The sequence below is a fragment of the Furipterus horrens genome, unplaced genomic scaffold (genome assembly GCF_987537825.1).
Source record: "Furipterus horrens unplaced genomic scaffold, mFurHor1.1.pri manual_scaffold_6, whole genome shotgun sequence".
NCBI lineage: Eukaryota > Metazoa > Chordata > Mammalia > Chiroptera > Furipteridae > Furipterus > Furipterus horrens.
Genome location: NW_028327176.1, coordinates 53,292,205 through 53,313,925, shown reverse-complemented (window position 1 = coordinate 53,313,925; position 21,721 = coordinate 53,292,205). Strand labels below are relative to the sequence as shown.

At 36.2% G+C, this 21,721-nt stretch overlaps 1 protein-coding gene across 2 annotated transcripts in view; it reads left to right on the top strand.

Moving 5' to 3' along the window:
• EXOC6B (exocyst complex component 6B) overlaps nt 1-21,721 on the top strand; it is a 614,171-nt gene that overhangs the window by 282,661 nt on the left and 309,789 nt on the right. For both annotated transcript variants that reach the window (XM_090281510.1, XM_090281509.1), the window contains 7 exons: nt 4,346-4,429; nt 5,675-5,721; nt 7,515-7,635; nt 14,958-15,029; nt 15,741-15,838; nt 17,663-17,768; nt 18,622-18,731. In XM_090281510.1, coding sequence (XP_090137636.1) covers nt 4,346-4,429; nt 5,675-5,721; nt 7,515-7,635; nt 14,958-15,029; nt 15,741-15,838; nt 17,663-17,768; nt 18,622-18,731 — 638 coding nt within the window. The remainder of the gene's footprint in view (nt 1-4,345; nt 4,430-5,674; nt 5,722-7,514; nt 7,636-14,957; nt 15,030-15,740; nt 15,839-17,662; nt 17,769-18,621; nt 18,732-21,721) is intronic.

Here is a 21,721-nt window from a genome sequence, read left to right as displayed (position 1 = left end):
AAAGGTGCTGTGACTGATCGAACGTGTCAGAAGTGGTTTGCGAAGTTTTGTGCTGGAGATTTCTCGCTGGATGATGCTCCACGGTTGGGTAGACCAATTAAAGTTGATAGTGATCAAATCGAGACATTAATTGAAAACAATCAGCATTATACCATGCAGGGGATAGCCGACATATTTAAAATAGCCAAATCAATAAAGTTATTAGTGAAAATGAAAAATGTGCCTTTTATTTTACGGAAAAAAGCACATGGATTTTTTGGCCAACCCAATAGTACAATATGTAAACTGAAATAAGAGGGCAGAGCACTGCCTTGTTCAACCTCAGTCAGGAACATGTGCACAGGAAACTCAAATATTTTACCATTTTGTACATGTCTGTAAATGCCTATGAAAGAACCACAAGAATTGATTTTGAGGTTACAAGTAAATTTTAGCAAGTAGGCAAATACAGATATGGAACCCATGAATAGTATTTAACTGTATATTCCTTCTCTTATGTTTCCTTTCTCATTTAATGGCACCACCATCAAATTAATTACCCAGGTTAGAAAACTCACATCAGCCTCTTTCTTTCCTGTCCTTTACTGCCCATATCCAACTGATGATCGGCTTATACCTCCTCAATATATGTCAGATTATGACTGATTTAAAGGAAAAGATTTTATTTATTTATTTTAGAGAGAGGGGAAGGAAGGAAGAGGAATATCAATATGAGAGAGAAACAGCGACTGCTTGTCTCTCATATGTGCCCCAACTGGGGACCATGCCCTCGACCCAGGTATCTCCACCAGAAATCGAACTAGTGACCTATCACTCTGTGGGACAACAGGGTGATGCCCAACCAACTGAGCCACCCCAGTCAGAGTCCTGACTGATCTTTTTGTATCTGATTTTCTCTTTCTTCATTCTACTCATTACATTACAATTCCAAGTTTCAAAAACTCTTACTGTCTTTAGAGTTGAAGTCTAAGTATTGTAACATAATTCACAAAGCCCTCCAGCCTTATCTCTTGTCTTCCCTCTTCTTTACCCCTGAAGTTCCAGCCCTGAAAGACTTCTTTCAGTTCATGGGAAGCGTGATGCCTTTTTTCTTTGAACCCCGGTGTCTCTACAAGGAACACTTTCCACCCTTTTTTCTTTATCTAGCTTATCCTTATGACTTATTCTTTAATTATGAGTATACATGTCATTTTTCTTTTCTGGGAAGCTTTCTCTAACATTCCTTCCACTCAGTGCGCGCATGCACACACACACAGACAAACACACAAACACACACACACCACTCGAATTCATAAGATTCTGTAGTTAATTTTAATATAATTGCTTGTTTGTTAGTCTTTCACCATAGACTAAACTCATTGAAGGCAGGGACCATCTTCAGTATCTATCACATGGTAATAAAGCACTTCATATATGTTAAGAGACCTGTTTTTCTGTGATATTGTGTGTATTAATAATTACAGTGCTTTTGGAGAACTCTAATACTAATGACATGATGACATAAAATGAAAAAAAAAAAAAGCCAAAACATCTTTTCATTTGCTTATTATTTTATTTCTTTTGGCTTATATCTTCAGTAGCTTTTGAGTTTAAAAAAAATTAATGATTAAAGGAATTTGAAGCTGAACTGGCATACTTCTGTAGTTCATCTATTGACCTGTTAGGGATTAGGCAAGCACTTAATCTGTGGCTCAACTGGACTGGTCAGACAGCTACTTCTCAAATTCCACCTGTAAGCACTGAGTTAACAAAATTGGCAGAGGCTATAGAATAATCAGAGGTGAATTTATTTAGCAGCCATTAGGGGAAGTCTAATTCATTTTTGTAAGTTAGGTATGTTGGTCTTTTCTTATGTTTTTATTCTATTGAATGATTATTTGAAAGCAAAACTGCATCTAGTTTAGAATTAAGTAGAGCTTCATGATTTTGTTTTTGTATAGAATTTCATCTTGTGTATTTTCTATCATTTATAACAAATAATGAAATTTGTATACTACAGTCTAATTAAGGAGAAGGCTTTCTCTAAATTCTCAGCTAAGTGTATCTTGGCTCCAAAGCATGTTGAATGTGTAATGTCACACCAGAATAATAAAGGGCCTTTAGGACTGTTAACCTTAAAATGAAAAGCCCTTCAGTCTGTACAGATGTAATTGACATTTAATAATACCACTTTGCCATGAAATGGTGACAAGTGGCGAATAACTTTAATAAACCAACAGGCAGTTTCCACTTCTTATTTTTTAAACAGAATCATTTGCTACCTCATTAACTTATGGATTAAGAAAGCCTTGAAATAGCTGTCTTAATGTTTGATTTTATTTTATAGGCAGAAAACCTCAGGTGTGTACAGTTATAATCACTTCAGTATTTTAAAACCTGTGTTTTCAAGTTACACCAGGGGTCAACAAATCCTGACCCATGGGCCACATCCTGCCTGCTGCCTGATTCTGTATGACCTGTGAACTAAAGTGGGTTTACACTCTTATATGGTTGGTAAAAAATCAAAAGAAAAATAATATTTCATGAAAGGTTAAAATTATATGAAATTCTAATTTCAGTTTCCGCAAATAAAGTTTTATTGGAACCCAGCCACACTGATTTCTGTATTGTCTATGGCTGTGTTTGCACTGCAACAGAAGAGTTAAGTAGTTGCAACAAAGACCGTGTGGCTAACCAAGCCTGAAATTATTTACTCTCTTACTCATTACAGAAAACATTTGGTAACCCCCAAGCTACATTATTGAGTTTACATGATTAAGTACCTTAAGTCCACTTTCCCTATTCAAGGAAGTCATGTTGGACAGAATTCTTCAGACTTTTGGGAAGGTGAAGGAAACTGGACTAGGAATTGCAGAAAGTTTGTACTTTCTCATAGGGGCAGGGCTTTCAATCTCTTCATTGATATATCAATTTAATTTTTAAACAAGCACTTGCATAGTGGTTATTTTTTATCAGACACTGTTCTAAAAGCTTTGTAACGCTTCTCAGTCTTCATCACAACTGTGTATGGTTGGCGTCTCTACAAATGAGAAAACCACAGCACATCTATAGTCACATGAGCTGTAGAGCTATTAAAGGCGCAGAGCCATGATTTGAATGAAATTGTTCCAAAGTCACTGCTCTTAACCAGTGTGCGATGCTGCCCCTCTCCCTTTCACTGTTGTTTATTTAGAGAAGTCTTAAATTAAAACTAGATTTTAGTAATAAGGGGACCATTATATTTTCAAAGCATTGAACTTGTATTTGTTTTCTTGGGCTGCTGTAACAAACGACCACAAACTAGATGGTTTAAAACAACAGAAATCTGTTCTGTCATAGTTTTGGAGGCTAGAAATAAAAAACCAAGGTGTCAGAAGGCCACTCTCCCTCTCAGACTCTGGGTAGAATTCTTCCTTGCATCTTCCTAGCTTCTGATGGTGGCTGTCACTTCTCGGTGTTCCCTAGTTTGCAGCTGCGTCACTCCAGTCCTTGTCTGTGTCACCACATGATGTTCTGTTTGTCTCTATCTCTGTGTCTTTCTTCCCTCTTTTGAGGGCACCAATTATATTGGAAAAAGGGCTAAGCTACTCTAGTATGACTGTATATTTAACTAATTACATCTGCAATGACCCTATTTCTAAGTAACATCACACTGAGAGATCCCAGGAAGGACATGAATTTTGAGAGGATGCTGTTGAATTCAAACCAGTTACAGAGCTCTTGAAGGAGCTCTTGTTCCTCTAGCACCTTGAGTTTTAAGTCCAGGAACCCTAAATGAAACATGGAAACTATGCACTAAGAATTTCCTAGGCTCTTCAGCCTCTATCTCTGCCTCCCTCCTTCCCTCCCTCCCTCCCTTCTTTCCTTCCTTCCATGCTGTTGCTAGAATATATTCTCTCGGGGAAGACTGATTTACTGTTCTCAATTCCTGCTTTTCTCCTGCCTCTCTTTGGCTCTTTGCTCACGATTCAGTTTTATTCTGGACATTTTTCTTCTGGAATGTTCTGTAAGGTTTTTATTAAGGAACACTTTCTCAACTCTTGCCTAAGACAACGTTGGTTTGGCTCTATTCTTGTGAATTTGTGATAGTTGATTCAGAAATCAGCTTTGGTGTTTTGGCGGTTGAGGTCCAGTAGTTTACTCTTAAGAATCTTTTGTATCCATCACTACAGGATTTGTAAGTAAAGTTCAATAAGTGGTAATAGTTGTTTTTAATTTTTTCTGTGATGGTTATCATTGTTAAAATAGAATATTTTGAGAAATGCAGGGATGCTTCAGCTCCCGACATGGGAGCTTCTCTTTTCCCATGAAATAGTAGAGTAACTGGTCCAATTGTGTCAACTCATTTCCTTTCATTTGTTTATAGGGTGCCCGGGAAACGTTTGAGAACTATTACCGAAAACAGAGGCGAAAACAGGCCCGCTTGGTGCTCCAGCCTCCATCTAACATGGTAGGGTTACCACTTTAACTTTTCTCACTTTCTCACTTCTCTTTTTCTTGTATCTTTTAATTATTTTGCATATGTGCTTAATTTTTTTTAACTGTTAGTCTGAGACCACGTTTTTCTTCTTCTAAAAATAATTTTTGTTTATTCTGTTACAGTTGTCCCAATTTCCCCCCTTTATCCTCCCTGCCCAGCCCACCCGCCACTCCCACAGTCAATCCCCACACCGTTGTACATGTCCGTGGGTCATTCATACATATTCTTTGACTAGTCCGTTCCCCTGCTTTCCACCATTCCCCTCTCCTCCTCCCCTCTGGTCACTTTCAGTCTGATCCATGTTTCCATGTCTCAGGTTCTGTTTTGCTCATTAGTTTATTTTTTTGTTCATTAGATTCCTCTTATAAGTGAGATCATATGGTAGTTGTCTTTCACTGATTGGCTTATTTTACTTACCATAATAGTCTCCAGTTCTATCCATGCTGTTGCAAAGGGTAGGAATTCCTTCTTTTTTTTCTGCTGCATAGTATTCCATTTTGTAAATGTACCACAGTTTTTTAATCCATTCATTTACCGATGGGCACTTAGGCTTTTTCCAGCACTTGGCTATTGTAAATAGCGCTGCTATGAACATAGGGGTGCATACGTTCTTCTGAATTGGGGTTTCAGGATTCTTCAGGTATATTCCCAGGAATGAAATCACTGGGTCAAAAAGCAAACCCATTTTTAATTTTTTGAGGTAATTCCATACTGTTTTCCACAGTGGCTGCATCAGTCTGCATTTCTATCAACAATGCACCTGGGTTCCCTTTTCTCCACCCTCACTAGCACTTTTTGTTTGTTGATTTATTTATTAATGAGAGCCATTTTGACAGGTGTGAGATGATATTTCATTATGGTTTTAATTTGCATCTCTCTGATGGCTAGTGGTATTGAGCATTTTTTCATATGTCTATGGGCCATCTGTATGTTCTCCTTGGAGAAGTGTCTGTTCAGGTTTTTTGCCCATTTTTAAATGGGAGTGTCTGTGTTCCTGGTGAGACCATTTTTGATGAATGTAAAAAAAAAAATAGTATCGCCAACATCTATGGATTACTATGTGTTAGTCATTGTTCTAAGTCTCATTTTGTTCTCACTGTAACCCTTAAGGTAGGTACTGGGAACTAAGTCTTAAGAAATTCAAAAGCTGATATTAACTTTGACTTGATATGGCAAAACAGAACAATAACTTTTTTCTTCTTTGCTTCATTGCAGCATGAAACTTTAGATGGCTACAGGAAGTATTTTAATCAAATTGTAGGGTAGGTATACGCGTATTTGTATGTGTAAATCTATACACTTTTAATATATGGATGTGTAGACTTGGAAAAAATAAATCAAATTTCCATTGGGAAATTAATTTTCTAAAAAATTCTTTAGGCAAGATTTAGTTTTGACCTTCAGGTGATTTCAAAGGAATGGTTTCAATGTTATATTGCTGCAAAAGACTTTATGGATAAAGGGAGAGAAACTCTGAATTGTAATCTTATTATACTTGCTATTTTGTTTCTCCGTTCTTGATAAAAGGGAACCAAATAATCAGCAAAAGTTAGCAAGCTTTTTCTGAAAAGGCCAGATTGTAAGGTATTTTAGGCTTAGCAGTCCATAAGGTTTTTTATTTGTCATAACTATTCAGCTCTGTTGCAATGTGGGAGCAACTATAGACAATGTGTAAATGAGTAAGCATAGCTATGATCCAATACAGTAATGGTTATAAAAACACACGTTGGGATGGATTCACCCCAGGGGATATAGGACATGCTGCTTTCAGCTGGAGTGTTTGTATTAGTATGGAATTGTAGTTCCAAGCTAAACATCCCAAATATAGGCATCTTACTCTAATTGCAAAATAATGACTTTGCAGTTTAAAGAAAGGGAGATAAATTGGATTGGTCCATGAATTTAATTTATTAAGATTAAGCTTGTTTTGGTTTGGCTCAGTGGATTGAGCGTCGGCCTGCGAGCTAAGTGTCACTGGTTCGATCTTCCAGTCAGGGCACATCAGAGAAGGAAAACTCTGACTCCAAAAAACCTCCGCTGCCTTGCGGCATACCTCTTCAGGGGAAAGGCTAAGGGAGTAAACCCGACAGAAAATCCGGAGCCGGAGTCCCTAAGGCGGTTTGACGTTGTAGTCAACACCAGCAACTCCTGCGGCGCACCTGAAGCCAAGCTGTATTGACTCCGTCTTTCCCTTGGATCCTTCAGCTGCGAAGAGAGGGGGGGTCTGCTGCATGGGCAACAGCAGACCCTCCATATCACCCTGCCCAGGCTCTGTAGCTTCAGCTTCATTGGAGAGGACACTCCAGCGTCATCGCAAGATGTCGATTCAACACGGGAGGAGACAGATACCGTGTCACTCCCGAGTCGGACTGCACAGCCATTCTCGGCGGTGCAGATAGACTCTTAAGAAGCTACACCATCGTCTCTCGAGACGGACGGCTGCCGACGATATCATGAGTATACCCTATTTAAAGAATTGTTTTAATCAGTATGAACATTTAGGCAAGATTGCTTAAGATACATTTTAAATGCATAAAGATATAAAAGCCTCTGCAGAATGTTGTTTGCATTTTTTTTTAACCTTTGTGAGATAACATTCAATACTTAGTTAAGAAAGTCCATATAAGGATAAGAGTAATTATTTTGATATTTTATATGTTGAGTTCTTAAAATATATGTATTTTACATTTTATTGCCTCTATAAAACTTATTGGTTTTTAAAAATGTACTAATGACCTGATGTTTTTAATATGATAAAATTAACCACCTTTACTATAAATATTTTCTTCCCTTTTAAATTGCTGGATAACATGGTTAACATTTAACAGAAATGTAACTACAATTTCTGTAAAAGTGTTTAAGAGGATATCAGGATCAGAGGTATAATTGTAAATTCAAGGAATTTGATTTTATTTAAGATATCAAATAGCTTTCTTTAAGAAAAAAATTACTATTAACTTAGAATTTAATGGCAGCTCTTAATGTTTGTCAAACCCTGGAGATAGTATGTAAACTGCAATTCTGACAGCTGTGCTTTCTTTTTCCTCAATCTTAGCTTTTTTGTGGTTGAAGATCATATTTTACATACAACCCAGGGCTTAGTAAATAGAGCCTACATTGATGAACTATGGGAAATGGCACTTTCAAAAACCATTGCAGCACTCCGTACCCACTCGGTATGTACGAATCCCAAGAAAAGTTCTTACTTCGGGCTTATTATCTGTATGGTATTCAGTGTTTTGTTGTTTTAAATAATCATCTGTGTATCATTTGAAATCTGAGGTCAGGGTGCCAGCATGGTGGGTTTCTGATGAAGACTTTCTTCCTGGTTTGCAAATGGCTGCATCCTTATTATGTCCTCAACGTCTTTCCTCAAGTGTATTCCAGTGTCTCATCCTTTTGTCAGGACACTAATACCATCAGATTAGGGCCCCATCCTTTTACCTCATTTGATTTTAATTTTCTGTCTAAGGCCCCATCTCTAAATATAGCCACACTGGGGATTGGGGCTTCACAATATGAACTTTGGGGAACATAACATTCAGCCCATAACATCTGTTCTTTCCCAACATATTTTGAAGACCACCTTTATCATATAGTAATATGTATACTAAGGTCTGTTTCTAGGCTTTAAGGTACTCCTTTTCCCTTTCCTTCCCCCTGTATGTCTTGAATCAGTACAGCATTTGTTTTGATCATTATATCTGAAATAGTATGGCTTAATTTTTTATAGGACATATGTATTCTCCAAAATCCTCTTTTGAAAAGATGCCGACTATTTATCTTACTCCTTTTCAAGATTAACTTGAGAATTACTTTGCCACATTTCTTTCACCTCTTCTCCCTCCCCTCCAAATCTGTAAATTTAATTGTAAATAATTTATATATTTCAAATTCTGGTATTTTTCACCAGGAATATGTGTAGTTTTTCTTACTTGCTTTCATGTCTTTTGGTAAAATATTTTGTGTTCTCCATCTAAGTCTTATTTTTGGAGCTTTATGGTTTTTTCAGGTAATATTTTGGGGAAGGTCTCCCCCCACCTCCCCAGTTATATTTATTAACTAGTATTGCTGTCATCCTGTGGAAATCCTTGATCTTGTTTGTTTTATAGTTGTTCATTTCAGTGATTTTTACCAATTTTATCCATGGGAAAAAACTTTTTTTAAAAGAAAACTTAGATTTCTTCCAAGCAATTTCTTTTAGGTAAAGCAGTGCTCTTAACTTTTTGTGTGACTGATAACATTTGATGAATATATGTGATGAATCTGTAGGACTTTCTCAGCAGGACCACGTACTCTCTTCACCATGCAATTATTTTTGATGTCATTAAGAGCAGGACACTTTTCAAGTGTGCTAATTAAACTGTATATGTATATAGAAAATAATCTTAATGGAGTTTCCTCTTGAAGAATAAATGATAAAATGCCATCCCCCCACTCAGCATCAGTATACAGAGGGGGGAGAAAGTAGATTATTTAGGGCTGAAGGTGGGTAGGAGGAGTAAGGATATGATGGCTGAAAGGGCACAGGTTTCTTTTTGAGGTAAAGAAAATATTCTAAAATCGACTGTATTTGTGTTTGCACGTATCTGCAAATACACACACACACACAAAGCAAAAACCTAAAAACCAATGAATTATGTACTTTAAGTGGGTGACTTGTGTGATGTGACAATTGTATCTCAAGAGAGCTATTAAAACATCAGTTAATATCACCCACATTTATTCACTGAGCCATTGCATATGTTATGAGACAAAATAGTTGATGCCACAGATGCAAATTCTATTTCATGACTGTTTATTGCATTATATCACCCAGCAACCAAAACAAAATAAGAATGACTCAATCATCAAACCAAATCTCAAAACAAACTCTGTATCTGAATGATTATGTTATTTGTTTATTAAAAATCTGTATTTTAAACTCTATTTAAAACTGCTCTTTTACTTTTTTGATGGAATTATTAGTCATTGCACAAGTTGGAAACATTTTAGAAGATATATTTCAGGTATTAATGTGTATAATAGTCTCATGCTAATTTCAAAACAAAAATCTTACACAATGTCTCACTTAAAATTCAAATTTAGTCATATATTAAAAGAATAATATGCTAATACAAAGGAGAGTTCATATCAGAAATAGTTCAATATTATATCTGCTAATATAATTGCTAATATGATTGTTAAAATGATAAACAGACCATATGATAATACTGAAAGAGTATTTTTAAGATTCAAGATTATGGAACAGTGTAATCCTATGTTACTCAAAAACCTTATGTTTTATAGATAAAAAATATTGTACATTTTTTTATTAGATAATGAAGAGTGTGTACTATGACAGTGGTTTTATAAACACCCTCACCCACATTCAAACCTGTTCACTGTCACGCACATATTTTAAGACTTTTGAGTCAAAGGGTATACTAAACATATGTGTCTTCCAGGTCTCCTAACCAAATTCTCATTGAAATAATATGGATGGGAAACAACTAAAAAGAGAAACTTGACAAGATACCATCTATAGGCTAGACGTTTCAAAAAACTTCCTTGAACTTAGAAAATAGATGGAATCAGAATAATGACTGAATCTGAGAATAAAAATTACATTATGTATGGTAGAGTGTGGTTATCGTGAAAGTTGGAGACATTCTTCCAGGTGGGATATAGGAACACTTAAAATTCAGAGTCAACAGATACAATGAGCAGTAACGGGCCTAGGATAAATCATAAAGGAAATTATTAAGAGGTCTGCTTTCCAAAACCCTCGGCCAGCCAGCTGCTGGCACAATTCATTTGGCCAATCTTACTACATAAATAAAGAGACAGAAGCACTATTAGTGAACAAAGTGATTCATCAGCCCCACCCACTTACAAAGAGCCTTTGGGAATGACTTAAAATTGCAGAGGATGAAACCCATACCAGTTATTCATACTGATCAACCTAGTCCTTCATTCCATAACATGAACAACCAAGAGTTATAAAATATTCTAGGAAAATCAATTACAGCAAATAGAATACAACAGTAAACAAATAGAATATCTGTTCGTTAGCCAATATAAATAACTAATAGACTTTGAGAAAACTTTACAAAGTAATAATCACTTTTCATTTCAGGAGTATAGGAGGTGACGTTATTCATACCAAGCATTCAGTTGTAAATAACTAAAAGAGCTGCTTTATGTATATGTATCTCACATAAAATGTTCTTTAAGACTTACCAGGTCAAATCTAAGGGAAATTGAGTCCAAAGAGATAGACCGAACACTTAAGCTGCCTTTGCCTTGAGGTCATTTGTTAGTTCAGGCAATTTGAACTTACATTTTGACAGCCTGTTGATCCTACCAAAGATGGAGATGGAAAATATGAAAGGAAAGTTAAGAAATATAGATAATTGATGTAGAGTTTTGGTTGTATCTAATAGGCACTTCAGAAGAAAGGACAGTCACAAAGGAGAGGACTTCATTAATTAAGAGATAAAAGGGAATGTTCCTGTAGTGCAGTAAGGCTGTGAAGTTAAAGTCGAAAGGAGGCATTGTGTGTCAACAAGGATAAATGACAGCAGACAATTTTTTCACATCTGAAAATATATATTTTAATTTGAGGGCAAAAGGCATTTTCAAACCTATCAGGATTCAAAGTTTACATTTTACCTATCTTATCTTACTAGTGTTCTACAATGTGTCCCTGGCTGGTTTGGCTCAGTGGATTGAGCGTCGGCCTGCGAGCTAAGTGTCGCTGGTTCGATCTTTCAGTCAGGGCACATCAGAGAAGGAAAACTCTGACTCCAAAAAACCTCCGCTGCCTTGCGGCATACCTCTTCAGGGGAAAGGCTAAGGGAGTAAACCCGACAGAAAATCCGGAGCCGGAGTCCCTAAGGCGGTTTGACGTTGTAGTCAACACCAGCAACTCCTGCGGCGCACCTGAAGCCAAGCTGTATTGACTCCGTCTTTCCCTTGGATCCTTCAGCTGCGAAGAGAGGGGGGGTCTGCTGCATGGGCAACAGCAGACCCTCCATATCACCCTGCCCAGGCTCTGTAGCTTCAGCTTCATTGGAGAGGACACTCCAGCGTCATCGCAAGATGTCGATTCAACACGGGAGGAGACAGATACCGTGTCACTCCCGAGTCGGACTGCACAACCATTCTCGGCGGTGCAGATAGACTCTTAAGAAGCTACACCATCGTCTTTCGAGACGGACGGCTGCCGACGAGTTCTACAACGAGGAATGCAAAATGGAAAAAAAGTGCAAAGTATAAGATGAAATAGGATTAAATACAATATGTTAAAAAGATTAAAATGCATGGATAAATCTAAATAACTGATTATTTATTTGCAAAGTTTAATGCTGTTAAGAATCCCTACAAAAAGACAGGCTTAATATTTAAAAATTTACATAAAAACTCCAGATTATTTCAAGTAAACTAGTAGGCAGAAAGTATATGACTTATTAATAACCACTATAAAATAATTTAAAAGACTCAACTTAATGAAAAACATGAAAGGAAACAAACAAACAAAAAGAAATACTTTATAGTGAAAACTTAAAATGGCTGGAATAGGTCCAAATATGTAAGTAATCATGGGAAATGTCAGAGAAAGACTTCCGGCCAAGATGGAGGCCTAGACTGACATGCTCTGTCTACCTCCACAACTAAGAAGGAATACAACTACTTCAAAGCCAGAAATAACAAGAAGTTCCAGAAAATAAAGCTACATGGAAATCCAACGTGTGAAGTTATAAACAAGTGGTGCTTGTCCGGACGGGTAGGAGGGGTGAAACTGGGACAGAGAGGTCAAGCTGTGCTGGCGGCGGCAGCAGCTGCGGTGCCAGTGGCGGGACTGCCGTAAGCACTGAGAGCCGTATTTAAGGGGAGGCGAGAAGCGCCTGGGGAGCACTGCCGGCTGCAGACCAAACCCGTCACCTCGCAATTCTAATGCTGGGGAAGGCAGACCCCCATTGCCTTGGACTGTGAGGCCCAGAGGGTGTGGGGACGGAGGAGGAGGCTCCCAGTCTCTCAGCGGTGAGTGAACGGCAGGAATCCATCTTGGATCCCCTGCCCCCACACAAAGTGCCACAGTGTGGTGAGAAGGGTTGGCCAGTAGTGACGAGTGCATGGGGCTCCGCCCCCTATAGCATAGGAGGTGTGACAGCACCCCACCCAAGAAAGAAAGATAAACAAAACGGTCAGAATGGCAGGGATCATGATAGAGATCCTAATCACCCAGCTGACCAGACAGCAAATATATGATTGATCGGACCAGCAGATAGGAAATCTTTCTGAGGCTCAGTTCAGAGCTTTGGTTATAAGAATGCTTTCAGACCTAACAGTGGATATTAAAAAAGACAGGGAAGGAATGAAGGCTAGTTCTACTGAAATGAGTGAAAATACATGCAAAACAAGTGGTGAGGGAAGGAAAACCGGGGATCAAATCAACAAATCAGAACATAGGGAAGGAACAGTCAACCAGTGCAGAAAGAGGAAATGAAAAGTGAGGAAAATGAGGAGAGGCTCAGAAACCTATGGGACAGCTATAAGCAGGCCAACATCCAAATCATAGGTTGTCAGAAGGTGAAGAAGAAGAACTAGAAATTGAAAAAGTATGTGAAAAAAATAATGAAGCAGAACTTCCCTAACTTGGGGAAGGAAATAGACTTACAGGTCCAGGAAGCACAGAGAGTTCCAAAAAAACTGGACCCAGGGAGAACCACACCAAGACACATTATCATCAAAATGTCAAAAATTAAAGATAAAGAAGGAATCTTAAAAGCAGCAAGAGAGAAGAAGAGAACTATGTACAAAGGGGTCCCAATAAGACTTTCAGCTGATTTCTCAAAAGAAACTCTGCAGGCAAGAAGGGACTGGAAAGAATATTCAAAGTAATGAAAAGCAAAAACCTACAGCCATGGTTACTCTATCCAGTGAAGTTGTCATTCAGAATAGAAGGGCAGAGAAAGTGCTTCCAGGACAAAGTAAAATTGAAGGAGTTCATCAGATTCAAACCACTGTTGTATGAAATGTTAAAGAGACTTGTTTAGGAGAAAGAGGATCAAAACTATGAACATTAAAATGAAAACTATCACAGCAACCAACAACAGAAGCTAGGGAATCGAAACAAAGGCAAGCTAAGTAGGCAACAAGAGTGGGAAAAGAATTATAGGCATGGGGAGCATACTGAGGGGAGGTCAGTGGGGAGTGGGGAGCTGGGAAATGGAGGGAGATGGTACAGGAATTAAGAAGGATAGTAGGAGGGAGTGGAATAGACAGGAAGATCTTGAGAAGAACTATATGCACAACCAATGGACTAAGGGGGGGGGACCACGGAAAAGAAATTGGGACAACTGTCACAGCATAGTCATATTTTTAAAAAAGTTTTTAGTTTGGTTACTAAGATATTCTTACATAATTAAGTTTACCTACAAAGATAGAACATAAAGAAAATGGAGCAGAAATGGCAATATTCTACAAAGCAAATAGAACTGAAGACCATTAAATGAGGGAGGAGAGACACGTTTTGTATTAATATCAGTTTTAACCCACCAAAAACACAATAGCTTATTTACAGAAGACCAGCAAGCATAAATTTGTGTAAAAGCAAAACTGTTAATAATAAGAGAAATTGACGAACCACACCATTGTGGGAGAATTCAACACACCTCTTTCAGGAACTAAGATATCAGGTTGAAATACGTAACCAAATTATAATTAAGAGAATCTGAATAACAAAATCACTGAACTTTTAAAATAGTGACATACACGTCTTTGTAGCCTGCCCACAGAAGCTATCTTCTATGTCATTTCAGTTTTCAAATTTGTTGATAAGGGATTGTATGTGGACTTTATTTGTAATCTTTGTATTCCTCTGTACTTAGGTTTATTTTCTCCTTCGTAGTCCTTGTAGTTTTTCTTTTTCTTTTGTTGTTTAATGGGACTTGCTTAAGATTTGTCTATTTCACTGATTACATTTTTAACTTGAGATTTTGGTTTCATTGGTCAAATCTTTCATGTGTTCTCTAAGTCATTAATTTCTGCTTTTAATTTTATCAGCTTTTTTCGCTCAGTTACATATGATTTATTTTGACCTTTTTGGCCTAATTTCATGAGTTGAGTGCTTTTAATCTTTCATGTTTTTAGTATTTGCATATAAAGAATAAATTTATTTTGAAAATAGCTTTAACCACATTTCATAGGTTTTGATATGAAGGATTCATTGTTGTTCATTTAAAAATAATCTGCAATATCAATTTAATTTATTCTATAACTGAAGAATTATTTAGAAGTATGTTTTTACATTTCCAAGTGTTACAAATGTAGGTCATGGTTTATTGGAGTCTCTACTCAGCTCTTCCCTGGCCGAATCTGGTGTTACCTTAAATTTGGTGTTGGACCCTTTCTTGAAATACTTCACCAAGTGAAGCAGTGAACAATTAAATCAAAATTTAGTTTTATTTTTAATAATTAGAATGTTTTCCTAATTGTCTCTTATCTCCTTTAGTCCTACTGCTCTGATCCAAACCTCGTGTTAGATTTGAAGAACCTCATTGTGCTTTTTGCCGATACACTTCAGGTTTGTGACTTCTGTTTACATATATTTATCTAGATGAGAATTTCATCAACTCTAAATCTTTTCACCTAAGCTGGAATAGGATCTTTCAGTCTTTAAATGTGTTTCTTCTTTTTCCAGAGCTAGATTTTAAAAATCTCCTTGTAGCATTTCCTGATCACCACCTTGACCACTTATGTTCTCATAAATAATTCCTGTGCCCCCCTTTTTTCCTTAGAGCAAGTCACATAATTGTACCAGCCACTACCTTAGTTTTCCAAAATGTTCTTAATTCACATACATTGACTGCATGACTTTAGAATTTCTTAACTACCATCTTAAATAATTTATGTTTGATTTGAACTACATATTAAATTAATAAAATAGCATTAGGTGTGAGATTGGTAGCATTTTCAATTTCTCTCCCTTCTCCTGATGGTTCTATGCATTACAGGCAGAGTTGTAGGGAGAGGTTAGCTGATGTTATACTGTGTATATATTGATTTTAATTTTAATCTTTTTGTTTTTATCTCAATGGCTTAAATATTTTGGAATGTGCTTTTTAAATTTCTTGATAGTTAAACACTAGATATTAAGTGGGAAGGAAGGAATCTTTATCATGGTTTCATTTAAATTGTTGGCCAAAGAACAAAAATATCTTTCAATACCTTATCGTTCTCCTGTTGCCAAAATATTCACCTTATAAAATGAAGCTCTTTCCTTATTCTGTTTCAGGTTTATGGTTTTCCTGTAAATCAGCTTTTTGACATGCTCTTAGAAATCAGAGATCAATATAGTGAAACTCTGCTAAAGAAGTGGGCAGGTATTTTTCGGTGAGAAATTATCTATAGCCATATGTATGTGTGTGTGAGTGCACGTTATGTGTATGTGTGAACAATGTATTTATGCATAAGGTTTTGCAGATGTAATGAGCAACAAGCAAGGTTATGAATGATAATAAAAGTAAATGGCAGTGATGTCCCACATCAAGTTCCCAAGATGCCCAATTTTAGTGTGTTAGTGTCTACCATGTGGGGAGTCCCTAAATGCCATTGTGGCTCTTTTTTGTTCCCTTGAATAAAAAAGTATCCTGGTTCATTCTATGTATATCCTCTCATGTCTTCTTATTCAGTTTTTTTGTTTTCTCTCTGGGGATCATGTCTAGTCTGTGGCTCATTCATAAGGGGGTGGCTTTGGAAGCCTTTTAAATAATTTTGCGCCTTTGGAACCCTTTTTTTTAAGCCTCACTCATGTGATTCCTCATCTTTTTCCTTCTCCACACACAGAGAAGAGGCCTATTACAACCCAAAATTTGAAGCATATCATTTAAATAGGTGTTGTAACATGCATACAACAATGAAAGAGTTATTTTGTTATACCTCCCACTTAACAAATGTCTCCTTGGACTGGCATACACCCCATGTCATTAACTTGAGTTTCTTCTTTTGAATCTTTACTCCTTTACCTGGTGAAGTGATCTTCCTGCTTTCTCCATGATCCCTCCCCAGATCAGCTTACCTTGTTTTCCAATTCTTATAGCTTTAAGATCTTACATTGCCCCTTTAATCTTAACTCTTTATTGTTTAAGAACGTATCTCTAATAATCACATAGTAAAACTCATTTGTATAATAATATAAACATTTATATTTCTAAGAAACAGGTTTATCTAATGATACAGTTACATTTAATGAAAAATATCTATGGGAACCTTAAAAATTAATAACATGATACATTCATGTCTTAAAAAGCATCTGATCTGTTATCTTCAGTAAATTTCTCTTTTGATTTTGATAGCATGGTTATGCTTTTATAGAACCCTAATTCTAGTTAAGGAGTCAGAATCTATGGATTAAAAAAAATCATGCTTAATATAGAGCAGTAGATGAAGTAAATGAACATAGTTTGGATTTATTATGGAAGTTACTTTTTCTCATCTGCCAATTTTGAAAGGAGATCCAATATAGGATTAAAGAACATAATCAAATATATCTGTTTTTCAAAAAATGTAGTTATTTATTTATTTTTTAGAGAGAAAGGAAGGGGGGTAGTAAGAGAGGGAGAGAAACATTGATGTGTGAGAGAAACTTTGATTGGTTACCTCTTGCACACCCCCAACCAGGGACTTGGCTGGCAACCCAGGCGTGTGCCCTGACCAGGAGTCAAACTGGTGACCTTTTAGTTTGTGGAACGACACTCTGCCCACCGAGCCACACCAGTCAGGGCTCCAATATATCTTATTGAAAAACAAGAAGACAAATGAAATCCCTTTGTCTTTTCCAGAGCATGTTATTTTATTGTTAATTTACTTGTCTTAAGGCATCAGTATGTTTCCTTAAATTTTCTGTCTCATTTGTAAATCTCAAATACTGTGAGGGCATGTTTATAATCATGTTCTATTTGTTTCAGAATGTAGTTTTATTTTTGTCTTCAACTTTTAAGGATGTCCTTACCTGAAGCGAAATAGTTGTGTTGTAGAAGGAATAGACTAGGGTCTGGAAAATGTTCCTTTTGGGTTGTGGTATATATATATATACATACAACCATTGGAATTCATCTGAGAATTACATGTGTTCTCTACAGTGATTAACCCACTCTCTCCCTCCCTCTTTCTCTTCTTCCTTTCCTCACTTCCTTTCTTCCTTTATTTTCTTTATAGAAACATACTTGATTCTGACAACTATAGTCCTATACCAGTAGCAAGTGAAGAGATGTATAAAAAGGTAGTAGGACAATTCCCATTCCAAGATACTGAGCTGGAAAAGGTAAGGAATACTTTAAAATAGGCTTCTCTGTTTGGTTTGGCATCCTTTACAAGCTTTCATTGTATCAGTCTCATTATAAACATTACCTCTGACTCTGGGTTAGAACTAGAACATCTTCAAAGGATGCTTTGGGCATAGAGGAACAGATTTCTGTTTTGGGAGTGAATAGATGGCTTTGGGGTCCTCTCACCTCTGAAGTATTTGGTGGATTGAAGTATTTGGTTTATACTTTTATGTACTTGCTTTTATTATACCTTTAGGGTATTTTTTCCCTAGAACATACAGTAAAATTTATCTTTTGTGTTGTATAATTCTTTTGGTTTTGACAATGCATTGAGTCATGTTATGCACTATTACAGTAATGACACAGACCAGTTCCATCAATCCCCCAAATTCTCTCATGCCACCTTTTTTCAATCGATCCCTCCTCTCACCCCCAGCCCTTGGCAACCACCAGTTTGGTTGCTATGCATCTACTTTTGCTTTTTCTAGAATGCCAACATTGTTGGAATAATAATAGTATGTAATCTTTTGAGACTGCTTTTTTTCACTCAGCGTAATGCTTTTGAGATTTATCCAAGTTGTTGTTGCATGTTATCAATAGTTCATTCAATTTTACTGCTGAATATAGGTCAGTTTATCATTTCATGTTTTGGAGGATATTTGAATTATTGTTTACTTAAACTTATATCTTATTCTTTTTAGTTTTAGGAAACTTACAGAAATACTTTCTTAAATTGAGTTTGTTAAGCAGACATCTCACAATGTAGAAGAAATTTCCTTTTGCATTTTAATTTGCAATGATCTTCAATGTATGTTTGTGATTTGCTTTCATTAATTCTTGTATTTACAGCAACCATTTCCAAGAAAGTTTCCTTTCTCTGAATTTGTGCCAAAAGTTTACAACCAAATTAAAGAATTTATCTACGCCTGCCTGAAATTTTCAGAAGATCTTCATCTGAGGTATAGTATGATCTAGTGGAAATGCAAGAGATACTGAGATTGTGACTATATACGTAAATATCCTGAAAAAAAATTGATGTCCTATCAGCTCTTATTTGGAAAGTCTTAATATTAGCTTCAATGAGAGGGAATGTTAGAAATTTTTTAATATCTTGCTTTTGTTTATATTTTTTAGCCTATTCTCTACTATTTACAGATTTGCATTTCGACACTTTCTATTAGTGAGAATTCATTAGAAAAGAGTAGTATAACATACTAGTTTTGACACTCTATCTGATGAAATTTTAAGGCCAGTAGGAGTGTAGCAGGTAAAACCGTTGGGAAATACCCTTCTTTCCAAATATTCTCTGGACTTGTTAAAGGTCTCCATCTCTCATTTACTTTATGTTTAATTATTTAACTAACATATATTGAGCCTACTTATGTATCAGATATATCCTGCTTTTTGGGACTGCAGGAATACAAGATGCAGACTTTTGCCCTTAGGTATTGTAGGTATCTACTTAGGATAATACATATGAAAATAGTCATGTGAAATATACCAGGATGAGTGTTTTAATATGTATAATGTACTTTTAAAACGCCTAGAAGAACACTGATTTCATCTTAAGAGAATTTGAGGGAGAATAGTCATGATGATTGACTTTCTTAGGGAACCTACTTTTCTCACTAAATGATACCACCATTCACCCAAATCAGGATCCCAAGTATCATTTTCAACTTCTATTGTTTATTAATAACTCTTTTAAAAAATAATTTCTTAATTTTCTATTGCAGTTGACATACAATATTATATTAGCTTCAGATATACAATCCGGTAATTAGACATATAAATGGTTTATGAAGTGATCACCCCAATAAATCTAGCACCCATCTGACATCATACATATTTATTACAATATTATTGACTATATTTCCTGTGCTGTATTGTACATCCCCATGACAATTTTGTAACTATCAATTTTTACTTCTTAATCCCTTCACCTCTTTTACCCCCAAATCCCCTTCCATCTGGCAACCATCAAAATGTTCTCTGTATCTATGAGTCTGCTTCTAATAACTCTTATTTTTAAAAATAAAATTTCAGGCATTGGTCTTAATTCCTGTAAACACTTCACAAATATGTTATTACATCTGCAAAACTCCAATTAACACTTACCTATGGGGTACTAGGAAGAATACTTCAGTTTTACAGAGGAGGAAAGTGAGGCAGAGTTAAGTAACTTCATTGTGGTCATACAGGGAGTGAGTGCTGGAGCCACATTCACATTCATTAGCATCAGCAGTAATAAAACAATCACTGCCATGTTTAGAATTCTTACTTTTTGGTAGTCATTATATTAGTATTGTACAGGCTTTATCTCGGGTAGTTGTCATGATACTTCTCTGAGTTAAACCTTAATTTTCCCTATTTAACAAATGAGGGCAGTGCTCATTTGTAAATAAGCTTCCTTAAATCTAATTGGTGACATATTATATGAATTCTTTTTTTCCCCCAGCTATTTTTTCTTTGAAGTTCTCTCTTCACCATGTGGCTGCTTTAATTTACACTATAGTCATATACGACCTGGACTGTTTAACCAGTCTCCTAATTGTTTTTATATCTCTAACTTTACTTTACCAACCATGTATCTTTCTTTCCTGATTCTATTCTGTATGGCCCCTGGAGTCATTTTTGTCATTTTTCTAAAATCAAATCCCATTTAACTTTTGTTCTTTTCACCTTTCCAGGGATTCCTCATGGCCTATAGGATAAAGTTTACTCTAGCCCGACGTATTTATGTGTCTCCTCCCATAGCTCCTGACCTAGTCCCCCCTGTACCCATTCCATATTCAGGTAATTTCCCTGTCACCCCATGCTTCAGTCATACTGACCTCTTTGCTGTTTTCTGATTATAACGCACTATTTTATAACTCTCTGACTTTCTCTACTTCAAACCATTTTTCCTTGTTAGTGCTCTCCACTGGCTTCTAACTGTCCTTCAGATGCAGTTAAACATGTGCTGAAGCCTTTTTGACTGTTCCCATTCCTAGTGGAGTTGATCTAATGACTCCTTTGTGCTATTTCTGTGCCCTATGAATACTCATTTTAGATTTTATTGTTCTGCTTGTATCTGTGTGTTTCTGTATGTGTCACACTGTAGGTTTCTTTATTTACTGTTTTATTCACCATACATTATAAGTAATCTATTAGTTGTCAGATGGTGGTTGGTAGGAAGGACATTTAAGATGATGAAAATAGGGTCCCTGTGGTCAAGGAGTCTACCTACTCTAATTGAGGAACTGAACAATTGGTGGTAAGTGCTATGATGGGGATATATATAGGACCAACATAGTAAACAACTGTAAGACAAATTGAGGATGTTAGAAAATGCTGCTTGAAGGGTAAAAACATTTTATATTTTGTTCAACACGGTATATCCTGCACCCAGTTCAGTAAATTAAAAAAATAAAAAGAATGAGTGAATTGAATGTATAGTATGCCAGGCAACTCTGAAAATAAGCACAATTGGAAAATAGTAACATGTTTGATAGCCATTCTTACTAAGTAAAAAATGAAATATGGGGTTTGTACAATTAATTTGTTCTTTTCTCTGAAAATGAGATTGATTTCATAGAAATATTCTCTTGGAATGAGACTATCTTTGGAAGTTATAAACTAAAACTTCTTTTTGACCCCCTCTCTCCTGGACTTCCCCTCCTACCATTGTCTCTAGGGTATATTTAGGAATGTTACTGTATATAAATTATTACAAATACTTTGCATAGTAACTTTTTTCTCCTGTTTTGGAGGAAAGGTAATATGGTAACGGGATTATGTGAATAAATTGTTCAGAAGTCTTTTTCTTACTTGAATATATTGAGTGTTTGCCTGAAAGTTCCCTTTGATATGTTTAACATTGACAATTTAAAATATACATTCATTTTGGGAAGATTTTCTGCCTTTTACTCTCTGGTTGCTATTTACCTTATTTTCTGGATTACATTTA